Source organism: Rhea pennata, chromosome 7 (genome assembly GCF_028389875.1).
Source record: "Rhea pennata isolate bPtePen1 chromosome 7, bPtePen1.pri, whole genome shotgun sequence".
NCBI lineage: Eukaryota > Metazoa > Chordata > Aves > Rheiformes > Rheidae > Rhea > Rhea pennata.
In genome coordinates, this window is record NC_084669.1 from 23,700,632 (window position 1) to 23,713,191 (window position 12,560).

Below are 12,560 nucleotides of genomic sequence, written 5' to 3' on the forward strand. Positions count from 1 at the left end.
GGAAAAAATACCAGTTTCTCAAGAACAAATGAGCTAAGAAACACACTTGAAAAACAACCTAGAAAGTAGATGTATTACAAGAGCATCTGGTTAGATTTAGGTGGAACCATTTCATCTTGCTGTGCTACTTCCCAAGCCCTGCTGCATTCCAGGATTTCCTCACCAGCTTTGCAAAAGACGTAAAATACCCATGTGTGGGGACTGGAAAGGCAGAAGCTCCATGGAATAGCAAGAGACATTTAATTGCTTTCAGGTTTACAGTTAGTTAACTGCCACACAGTGGAAATGTTCCAAAACTGCAAAGACGCAATGCAATAAACTGAAGTAGAGATGCAGAACAAAATAATTCTAAAATACTTTGTCTGATCCTAATCTCCAACTGACATTGCAGGAAGATTTGTATTGGAAGCAGAGATGAGGGGAAAAACAGAAACTACAGACATTCAAGAATCTTCTAAAAAAAAAAAAAAAAAGTGATTTTCTTTTTCTTACAGTGGCAATAAAAGCACCACAAAATGACAAAGTTGTCTTGCCGCAGGTCAGCCTCCAAAAATCACAATTTGAAGTATTTAAAACATTTGGTCTTAAGAGTAAGCCACAAACCAACCTGTACCAGAGGAACACACTTACGCAGACCCATGGATGTTTGAGAGCCTGGTCAGCTGTGATGCGCTTTGCTGGGTTTATTGTCAGCATTTGATTGATTAAATTCTTTGCTTCGGGAGTCACAGTGTCCCACTCAGGTGATGGGAACTGAAAGAAGAAGAAGAAAAATGATTAACTCAAAAATATCTTCTCCTACTAGCAGGAGGGATTTTCCCTCCCACAGAGCTGAACTCCAGCTTCTCCCCCTTTTGGTATCAGAGTTAACGTATTTGGAAACAAAAAAAAAAAAAAAAAAAAAAAAATTTGTGAAAGCCTGCATTGAATGAAAATTCTACAAAATCCAACAAATGAATGGTACCAGACAGCAGGACATACCTGCACCATTCAGCAAATACAGACAGGCTAACAGCTTTAAAAGCCTTTAGGATTCAGTCAGACCTTTGAATTTCATTCATACTCACCAGTCAAAAAAGTACAGTCACAGATCTTTTTAACCATGTTATGACATGAAAAACACAAGCATTATTTTTTTAAACTCATCTTGCTCTTTCTCTAGCATGCTAAAAAGCTATAACAGATATATACAATATCACAAACACTTACCTATAGCAAAACCTTGTGAAAGTGGTAACTGCTAACACACAACATCCCATCAGGTATATTTTCCCCACAAAAAAGTAATAGAACAACACTAGGCACTTAGGTGTAAGCAAGGCACCAGAAAGTTATTAGCGAGCATCCATCATACCAGAAATCATTGCTCGTGGAGCAAGAGAAATGTAGTAGCAGATGGGAACACAGAAGCATCGAAACAAAGAACAGAACATCAAGTATTTCAGCTGCTGATCATCCATGAGAGATAACTCTGTTCTCTCCTACAGTTCCAGTAATAATAAAGATGGGATATTTAAGCCATCCTCCAGATGCTTAGATGTGGTACAGATGACATTACGTTGAGACTAGATGCAGTATATCTCACCCTTATGAACCCACTGTACATGTTTAAAATACAGATGAACTTGGCAGCACAAAGATAAATCTGCTGTTGGGTTAAAAGTCCTCTGTTTTTAAGGGCAACAGGCAAGAAGGGGGCAGAGGGATGAAGAACAAAAGAAGATGGATTTGCATTGAGAACATTTCCTTACAGTACTACAACACTTAGAGGAAGCTTATTCCATCTCTCTTCTGCATGTTGTGTTTTTGCTCAGTTGGATCATGAAAATACACTCATCATACTCAATTTGCATATAATCTTTCTTTTGCATTCTCAGACATCAGCAAAGCATTATACAATTTGTTCTGCAAACATTGCCAGGGACTATTTAAAAATTATAATATTGAGCTTTCAGCCAGGACACTTCCCACCCTTCCATTATCTCAAAAAAAATTCATAGTCACACCTCGCAAAATCCCTGCTGAACAATACAAAGTCCAATTCACAGTTACCACCTCCTCTGTGGGTCAAGAGATAACAGTCCGATACACACAGATCCCTCTATGCTAAGGTAAGGACAGCAGGTGCACGTATGCCAGTAAAACTTGAGCTGTTTTCTGCCAGGCAAAACAAGGGAGGAATCTACTGGAACTTTTTCATGATATATAAGAACGCAGTAACAACAGAAAGATTAACTATAGAAGATGTCTGGATTAGGCACTTAACTCTCCATTACTTGCAAAAAAAAGTTGGACATTTTATCCCCGAAGACACCGAAAATCCACATCTACATAATTAGTGCAAAAACACTTAAAAAAAAAAAGCAAACAACATAGGAAGAACACAGGAACAAGAGAGGCAGAAAAGCAAGAGAAAAATAGAAGTCCATTTAAGGCTATCAAATGGACATTATTTTCCTTTTACTCAGGAAGCCACTGAGCCGAGACACAGGGCCAGGCAGACCTTTGTTCTCACCACATACAGCCACTCTGCTGGTCTCAGGCACAGAAGCTGGGTGGAAACTGGGACCCAGCAACACCCCAGGTTTCTATGTACCACTCAGGGCAGCCTGCAAAATGAGCTCCCCAGCTTCCTTTGATACTTGTGCCCACAGGTTTCAAAGAAGCTCAGGAGTTCTTTCTTCCTTCCCCAGCTTCCTCACTTGGAAGAATTTATGTCAAGTATCCAAACTACTGTATGCAGATCAGGTTTTACATCATCTTTGCTCTTCAGTTTTAACCTCCTTGCTACTCCTCTCCTTCAGGCACTTCTTATACCTCAAGTTGGCCGTGCTCCAAGAACTGCCCTAGAATCTGCTTGGCTTCTTACTGGAGCCTCAAACCCACTATGCTGATCCCTACCACCAAGCCACCCCGCCAAGGCCCCAGCTTTTCATGGCCCCCAGCCATTCAGTCCACTCACAGTGCTCCATGCTTTCCATCACTGGAGGAAATTCCTCTGTGGAGCAGAGGAGAGCCACGGCTGTAAGTTAAGCTACTGTTTCCATAGAACACTTCCTCACACTTCTAGTGAGGCCTTGATAAAGACAGACTCTTTCATTCTACTTTCTCTCTGCTCCACCTGAAAGAGTTAACGTTGCTAAAGTCTTCAGGACTTTGCTGTGGTAAATGCACTAGAAGACACCATTTCCTATTATCGGCATTTCCAGCTCTCCATTTCCCTAATGACCAGCAGTGATGCCCACTACAATGCATTCCACATATCCTTTCAGTAGCCCCATACAGTGTACCAGGCAGTGAAGACAACAAGAGGTATGAACACACCAAACATCATCACTTTGCACAGTAGCTTTGGGCCTGCTGCTGGAAACCAAGTAAAATAACAGCATGTTTTGGATGGCTAAGTGGAATAGCACTTCCACACCCATGCAGGTACTCAGCAAGAAAGTGCCCTTACGTCATAGGCTCCGGCTTTGATCTGCTGATAGAGTTTGTGCTGATCTTCATCCCAAAAGGGAGGGTACCCCACTAGTAATATGTACAGAATCACTCCTGGGAGGGAGAGACACAGATACACTATGGTTAGGCTAATATGCCAGTTACTCCCTCGCCCCTCTTCCTTCCCTCTTGACACTCCCCAAGGCAATGACTGTTCTGCATCTTCATTTGCCATCACACTTAGTCTTACGTGGTGCTGGAAGATAGCACAAATCTCTCCTCTGCTGAAGCCTGCCCTGGCACTTCATGTTCAGCTCTTATCCCCCACCACTGCCAGAAGTGAGAACGAGGTGCAGGATGTCCTTCTACCCTCCTCCCCTGGCTGTCATAGCTGCTGAGCCACAACTCGCAGCTGCTCTAAGGATAACCCAAGCCACATCCCTTGGGGTTGCTGGCAGCAAGGGACTTCTTAACAAGGAACAGCTTTTTAGACACTTGTTGTGCAAGCTCTTGGGACAGAAAGCCATCAACAAAACTAACACTCCTGGCCTACAGACATGCATTTAGTCCATGTCAGGCAACACTGATACCACATAGCTTTAAATTTATCAGTCCCAGATACATTTACACTTTGTTCTTCCCTTTTAAAAAAAATCATCTCCCTTTGATATTTCATCTTTTATATAGTTAGTGTAATAGGAAAATGCTACACTGTCCTTAATAACTGACTCTGCAAAGCACAAACAGGTTCTATCTCAAGTCTCAAACATGCAATAGGTGGAGTGAAGAAAAGATTAGGAGCCAAAAAATCCACTGAATTCAGGCTCGAGTATTAACTCTATCTACACAAAGTGCTGTTCTCAGTGCGCCTTCATCTCCCGCCTTGTCAAGGAGGAGCACTGCATTCCCTCCCAGCAATAGATTATAAGAAATTGCTCCTATATATGAAAAGGTGTTGCGTAAGTGTAAAATTTTTTGATGGAATCTTACCACATGCCCATATATCCACTGGTTTTCCATAAGGATCTTTTCTTAAGACTTCAGGGGAGAGGTAGCCTGGAGTGCCAGCAAACCCTGCCAGGAAATGGATGACATGAAGTCCCCAAGCAGAAAAGATATGTTGCGATATCACAAAATCCACTAACAGTAGCCAGCAAAGTCAAAACCCATTCCTCCCTGCCCCATGCATATCTGCTAGAGATACAGATACCTCTGGTAGACCAGCAGAAGGGGGAAAAAAATTGGATCGGGTTAAGCATCTACATGTTGCTTACCAAGTCAAAATGGAAAAGAAAAAAGGGATGTGTCACACAGCTGAGCACAAACTCCTGCGTCAGGCCTCAAATCATTGCTACGTACATGACTTGGAGTTCGAAAATACTAGACATGGATGGGACACAACCTATTGCCAAATCGTGTGGGCAGACCAGGAGGAACAGCCATCTCTCCAGAGTCTCCACAGCACTGCAGAATCTCAGAGCTGAGGTTTAGCCCGAAAAGGTCTCGTTTCTAATTCCATTTTACCTAAGCAAAGATAGGGCCAGATCCAAATATGCCTGAGGAAGGCCAGGTCAAACTAATTTCTGTAAAATTACCGAACAAAATTCCAGATTTTAACACTTCCAAGCAGTAGGAAAATTTGGAACAGGGTCTAAACTTGGCAGTTGCATTCATCTCTAATGCTAGCATCTAATGAACACTGAGAAGAAAAATAGAGAAATAAACAATCACATTTTCTACCTTTACTTATCATATTCTTTCTGCTATCCGCACCTAGGCTTGTGCTTAAGGAGTTAGAGGTTGGGATGCTGGGAAAGGAAGTAGCAATGCCAAATACATGCAAGCGTGCTGACAGAAAACACTCAGGGTGACTGCAACTCAACCAGGCTCCAAGAAGGAGGTCAGCAAAAGTGGGAAAGCTCAAACACTCTTACCAAACCAGGCCTGCTGCTCTCCCTGCACTTCTATAGCCAGTCCGAAGTCAGCCAGTTTGACAGCAGCACCCTTACATTTACTTGCCAGTAGCAAATTCTCAGGCTGGGGAGAAGAAAGAAGAAAGCGGGTAAGAATGAAAGACTGATATTCTCTTTAAAGCCTCCTGCCTCAGTATTCATATCATTTAAATTGACTGAATTTAGCAGGCACATACTAAAGCTGTTTGGACTAAGGGAGAGCAACAGCAGCTAACAGCCTTGATCTACAGCAGCAGAAAATTCCCAAGTCTAATGCAAACGCTCTTCTCTCTCTCTCCCCTAAAATCCTCTACAGGAGCCACAGCCTCTCCCAGCCCAGCCTGCACCTTATATTCTGACACCAGAGGGCACTGACAGTACAGTTCCTGCAGCACAGGACCCAAAATTTGCTTCAGTTATCCTGCAGAAAGCAGGGAGGGGAAGAAGATGCAGCAGATACAATCTGCAGTGATGTTTCTCCCCACAAACATTACGTAGTCCCCAAGGCACTGGAAAAGTGAATATGATGCTAATAAGGGCTGCCAAATACAGAGCTGTAATGTGGGAAGGCATCATCTAGATAGGCAGTAGCTTTCATTCCTTACAGAAAAAGCCTCAGCCTCAAATTGGCATAAACTGCACAGCAGTAAGTAGTCTTGTAAGCTCTTTTTCCACATTATAAATCCTCATTTACAGCAATGCAAAATATGCTATTTTGCCACTGCTCTCACCTACACCATGGGCAGCCGTGTCACTTCTCCCATGTGCCAGGAATGAAAGAGGGTTTTTGCCCTTCACATTTCCATCTCACATGAATTTCTCTTGGATCATAACTCTGTGGTGCTCCAGTGCAAGACTTCATAAGAAGGCTTAACACAATTCCCCAAATTGTACTGAGACAATGAACAGCTTCCTTTGAAGCATCCGAGCAGCTAGGTACAGGGGTCATCTTTGAACCTCCAAAGCCTTCAACATGGTGGCTATTACAGCTCAGCAGGAAACTCAACTTGTAGACAGGGATAAACCAGAACAGAGTCGTTATTTCTCATCCTACCCCTTTCTGAACATTTGTGCAATACATATCAACTTGAGGCTTTAATCTAGAAAGATACGAGCCTGGAAATCCAGAAGCAGGATTTTGTCTCAGTTTCACAAATTTGGTGGAGGTCTTGTTTGCAGCCTGCTCACCATTTTCACCCCACTGTGACCCTCCATCACTGTTCTGCCTGACAGGAATAGGACACTTTCCTCATTCACCTGCCTTAGAGTGTGGGTCTACTGGGCATGTGCCTTGCTTTTGCTTTGAATTAAGATAAAGTGGCTTTGCCTGTCACAGTCCCTGCCATAAGCAGCACAGAAGGAAGTAGTACTGAGTCTCAATATATTTTGATGCCTCTTGCTCTTCACTACATTGGAAGTGGAGAAGACCATTAATTAAGCTACATGGATGAAAACTCACCAGCATAAACAAGTTCCTATGGTAAACCCTCCCAAATTCAGACCACACTGGGCTTGGCTTGACTAAGAAACAGTGAAATTCAAGTCAGGCTTATGCTAGCTAAGCCTGTATTTTAGATTTGCCTCTAAAATACAGCTACAAACACCTCAAGGCTAATGGTGCTTATCCATGTGCATGTTTGCCAACATATGGTTTGTCTCAGGTTTCACATACTCTTTGGTACAGATATGAATACCTATTTCAAATTCTTCTGTCCCTACGGGCAGCTCAATATTTGAAGTTCTTTAAGGGAATGCCAGCCAAAAGACTAGCTTAAAAGAAGGAGATGCAAAAGAAAAAACTTTACATGAAGCAAGCTCTGCAGTTATTGCACACTGATCCTGAAGGCCAAGTTCTTGGCAAGGAGCTAGAATATTAAATAAAGAGCACAGCATCATTTATTGCTAAAAAGAATGACTACTCCTTAGGCCTGGATAGTTTCAGTGAATCAGAACAAGTGACAGAAGAAACACATCAACTATGAGAGGAAAGTTTAACACTTGATAAATTTTGATTAAGATTACAATTTTAACACAAATAAAACTTGGGGAGTAAAAGAGATTTTGTCCTTTCGGAGTGCACCACCATGAACATCAGATGCAAAAGAAAACTTGTATTATCCTGTGCTAGAAGATACTACCCATTTCCACAGAGGCCCTCCTTAGCAGAGCCTCTTGGAGGTTACCTTCCTCAAGAGCATTGTCAGCGCTAATCCAGATCATCCTGGTCATTCCACAGCAGATAACTTGCATCTTTTCACAGTGCTCTGAGTCAGAAGGCCAACAAAGTATTGCAAGAAAATTTGCCAGAAACACTAAGTGCTGACAGTTGTTCACTAGATTGAAACACCGGGGAAACACTGCCACTGAACTTAAAACATGCATTTAACATGCTCTCTGCAAAGTATTTTTATACCTTTATGTATGTGTTCTACAACAAACCATCACTAGTAGCAGGTGTCGTCCTGCATTAACTTAACTGGAACAATGGTGGCCATCACCATTCCCACTTTAGACAGAGAAGGCTGCAGGGCAGGCAGACCTTCCTGCACACGGCTTTTCATTCTGGAGCCTGCCCAGCTCCCAGTACAGCTGACACTGTGTGGGAAGGGAGTTTAAGTGACTCCACTGCGGGGGCTCTAGGTCTATAAATGTGTTAGAATGTGGCAAATGGTCGATTCACCCAGTGTTTCACTGGCCAGCAGTTTTGTTTTTAGATTAAAAGTTTCTAGTGATGAGGAAGAAAGAAATGGGTGAAAAATTCTTGTTGTGCATCTCTATCACAGCCCAATGGCATGTGCTTGGCAATTCAAGTGCAGAATAAAAATATACATGTTCTGTGCAGACAAATTCATCTTGGCAGATTGAACAGAGTGCCCCAGGTCTCTAGAGATCTCTTCAACAACAGACTAGAAAGAAGCCTTCATTCTAATGAATCCTACCCAAACTTCTCTGAAAGCCCATCATTCCCAAGGATCACAACTATCCCACCCTGAAGCTGCCTCGGAGAGGCTGATAGCTGGCGAGGTTCATGAAGTCCAGACCCAAAACTTCCTTGAGAGTTCAGCACAACCTCTGGAAAAATCTGAAAAAGCAACTTTTGGACTGAGCAACTGAGCCCAGTTCAAGTGAAAAAAAAGAAAGAAAAAAAAATCTCTGCCAGCTGGCAACACAATATTCCTTTTCCAATGATCCCCTGGCTGCTCTCCTCAGCCTCTGTGGCACGAAGGAAATATTACCTTCAAGTCCCTGTGCACGATATCATGCTGGTGAATGTGATTCACACTCTCCAGTATCTGATGAATACAGTGGCTGCAAGATAAAGGGAGAGACACACAGGGTTACGCACGCACACACGCACACACACTTGCCATCTCATCTCATCCCAGAACTATTTCGCTAACTTTTATATTTGTACCAGGGAGAGTTCAGGACTGCAGGCCAACTCCCTTTGTCCTGACCACTGGATGCCACAGCTCAGTACTGTCACAGCTGGACTCCCACCCTCCAGCAACAGGATGCTAAACACATCCCAGCTATGACAGGACCTTGAAGCCTTTGTCCTGCCTCCCATCACCTCCTTCCTTTCCTCCCCTTCATACTACATATCCCATTTGTTTCTTAGGGCCATTTCTTCACGCAGGAGAACTGAGGCACCTGAGTACCATCCGCAAACTGGCAGAGCTTGCTAGTTTATCTGCAAACTATCAGCAGCAGAGATTGGGCAAACAGGGTCAAACCACTTCAGGAAACATTCGGTTGGGCTAGTCCAGAGTAAAGAACAAACTTTTGGAAAGAAGCAGCCCCAACAAACCCCTGGGTACCTGCCAGGCTGCAAAGCTTTCAGAGCAGCATCTCAAGCACTTTACATACACCATGTGTGCACACACCCGCTTGCTGGGTACCTTTTAAGTACAGATCTCACTTAAGGGGCTAGCAGTCTGAAAAGCAGACTCATTCTCTTTTGGAGTGTGCCACACTCCAATTCATATAAAACTGATGCCTCTGCTACTCTCATTGCTGTAACCACATGGGAAAAAGACATACTATTAACACCTGTCATATAAGGACAGCATAACATACCCACGGGTGAGATTTCTGGTAGAAATCATCTCCTAAAAACTTCCTCAGCTCCCAAGATTAAGCCGATAAAGCGTAAGTACATATGTGCATAAGTGAGATCCTAACAAAACACTCCTCTCAATATGGAAAGGGGTAGGGATTTTGACAGCTTGCACAGCTGAGCAGTAAGAAACCAGATGTGGGCAACTCAGTCTGTGTCCTGTGACAATTCTCACTGTAGGAGCAGTGAATCCCCTTGTTGAACTTTGTGAGTCTCATAGGAACAAATTTGAAATGAGTGAAATATGTCAGGGAAGGGAAATTGGCTACTGGAAAAGATGGAAAAGGGGTGAAGGGAGGAAGAGGGAGGATGTGCAGCACAGTATAACTGTTACCCCTGCTTCCAGAGCTGGCAGTACAATCCTCAGGGTAGCAATCCATGAATATCTCCCCGCTCCCAAAACAAAAAATGTATAATTAGAACAGAGCTGAGTCTGAGCGAGAGAGATTTTCTGGCCAAAAATGGCAAAAGTGTGAGGTGTCCCAGGCGAGCCAAGCGCGGCGGATTGGCACAGACCTCGCTCCCTCGCTCTCCCAGCCTGCTCTGGAATTCAGCTCGGCATGGGGAGAGAAAGGGAGGAGTTTCACTCAGTCATCTTGTGGGCACTGCAAGGCCTGGCCAGCTGAAAGTCAGAAGGCTGAGCACCCTTAGGAAAGCAACAGAAACTTCCTTTCCCCTAGCCTACTCATAATTTTCTGGATCAGTGACCCTCACCACCAGCTCCTGACCATTTCAGGGAACAGATATTGGCAAGAGAGGCAGAGGGAAGGATGGTGATAACCCCCAAACTTCTCATGTTCAGGGCAGAATGTGGTTGAGTGACCGTGTGTGTGTGTGAGAGAGAGACTGCGCCTACAACATCCATACAGTCTTGCTAAAAATGTCCACAGGGCTCCCAGATCTCTCTGCTGGAAACTTCCTCGTAGACAACCAGCCTACTGACCTTCCCTGTCACCAGATGGCTCACCAGTGATGCATGCTGTGCAATGCAATGCTTCACTTGAGAGCATTTTGCAATGCCCAGAAGACAGCTATAAGCATACCACAGGGAAAGCAAGTAAGCACCCACATGTTCCGTAAGAGTACATACAGGAATACTCCAGATTGCACTCTTTTCTTCCTTACGTTCAAGAAAGGCATGCTGTCCTCATCACAGCTCTCACCTCAACCTGGTGCGCTCACCACTCTAGCACAAGCACCTTCACAGTATTAACTGAACTCCCTCTGCAGCAACACCTACTAGTCACTTCTTCCCCCTCTCCTCTCATGGCTCTGTCCAATTCCTGCTCCTGTGACGATTAGGATGGTTTAAGTATGCAGGTGCAGAATAAGCAAGGGTGAAACATCCCCATAAGGCCACTCCCAGGCCCTGCTAAAGCAGAACAGAAGCTGCCTAATCCCTGGCTTGACTCCAAATGCTCCATGTCCAAAAGACGAGTTGGAGAGCACCCTGGGCTATTGCACAAACCGCCTGCCTCTGCCCGAATATCAGAGCCCATTTCAGGAAACTCACACGAGGAGAAGGGGAATACTCTGAAAAGGAAGGGCAGAATTTTAAATTCACTTAGTATCAAAATTCCATGGTCACTCTCAAAGATTGTGCCTCTTTTCACTGAGCCAGTGAGCTTACAGTCATAGAGGGCTTTCACAGAAACATAGCCTCCCCCCAGTAAACCATGACCTAGACACAGGTAAATCTGCCCAAAAGCAGCAGCACATCACTGGAACCCTAGTATGAAAGGGCAGAGGCCCAGCAGCCAGTACTCTCATGCAGCCACAGCACAGCTCTGTCTTGCATTTGCTCGCTAAGGACACCCTATCACCACCCATCAGAAAGGTCAGGCAGACAAAGCCACTAGCAACAGATCTCCCAGGAAAGAGACACTGTGACAGCAGCATCTGCAAGGGGCAACGGCTAGAGCTGTGGTGAGTCAGAGGCTGACCGGTGACAACAGTTTATGCTAATAGCAGAAAGAAGAATGTTTTTTTCCAGACAGGGAGCAAGAGTATCAGAACAAAGCCATGCACAGAAACAGCAGTCAGGAAATTCACTGCACTTGCCAACACACGTGGCACAAACGCAGAAGGGTCTGGAAACAGTCTTACCTGGCATCTGCTTCACTGTAGTATTCTCTGGCAACAATATCCTCAAAGAGCTCCCCACCAGTAACCCTGAAATTTAAAATGAATGGGAGGTTATGGTCTGTCCATACATAGCTGAGAGGCTGTACAGCACCTATTCTGCCTCCCTGACCAGGCCCTTTTCCCCCAGGAGCCTCTCAGCAGCCTGCACTGAACAGCTTGTGCAGGGCTACTGTAGCACAAGGGAGACTAGGAAAACCCACAGTCCTGGCCCAAGCACTAGCACATCCATGAGACCCCTCGGATGTCATTCACCAGCAGTATTCTGGACACATTTGACATACTGGGCACAAATAGTCAACATTCCTCTACAGAGTTTAGCATACTATAAGCTTGGACAGAACACTCATCTTCTGATCCCTGCACACGATAGCTGCCCTTTGCCATCCGACACTTGCATCTGCTGCCAGGAGCTTTCCTGGTCTATCCTCTACCACGTCATATATGGATTTTTGTCAAACGGACTAGAATCATGTACAGGGAAAGACAGAATTAGAATAATGCAGGTGCTTTTTATTCCACTCTTAGTCAACCATCCACACGTCTGTATCACTGATGAAGCATCAAAGCCAAAGAGAGACACTTACAGATCAAAGACAAGGTAATGGAAACCTTCTTCTGAAATACTGTCATGGAGCCGCACTGCAAAAACACAATCAAGAAAAGAGGATTTAGATAGCACGTAGCAAATACAACACTTCACATATCAGACCTACCCACAAAACCAAGTTCTCCCTCAACCCCAATCAGTCTATTAATCCCCCCTGCCCTTTGCTTTGTATGCTCACTTAGTGACCTTCAACCTGTTTCCTTCTTTTATCTCAAAGCAACAGATGAGTGTCCTTCACACACACCCAACCCTCCCCAGTGTCAAAATAAACTCTAAATACCTTGGACCATTCTCCCAC

At 44.3% G+C, this 12,560-nt stretch overlaps 1 protein-coding gene across 14 annotated transcripts in view; it reads right to left on the bottom strand.

Annotated features, from left to right (window-relative positions):
• Positions 1 to 12,560, bottom strand: part of CAMK2G (calcium/calmodulin dependent protein kinase II gamma) — a 122,551-nt gene that overhangs the window by 42,586 nt on the left and 67,405 nt on the right. For all 14 annotated transcript variants that reach the window (XM_062579758.1, XM_062579750.1, XM_062579757.1 and 11 more), the window contains exons 4-10: positions 12,240 to 12,294; positions 11,617 to 11,682; positions 8,627 to 8,699; positions 5,373 to 5,475; positions 4,429 to 4,512; positions 3,458 to 3,552; positions 631 to 753 (exon numbers count right to left, since the gene is read on the bottom strand). In XM_062579758.1, the coding sequence (XP_062435742.1) occupies positions 631 to 753; positions 3,458 to 3,552; positions 4,429 to 4,512; positions 5,373 to 5,475; positions 8,627 to 8,699; positions 11,617 to 11,682; positions 12,240 to 12,294 (599 nt within the window). The remainder of the gene's footprint in view (positions 1 to 630; positions 754 to 3,457; positions 3,553 to 4,428; positions 4,513 to 5,372; positions 5,476 to 8,626; positions 8,700 to 11,616; positions 11,683 to 12,239; positions 12,295 to 12,560) is intronic.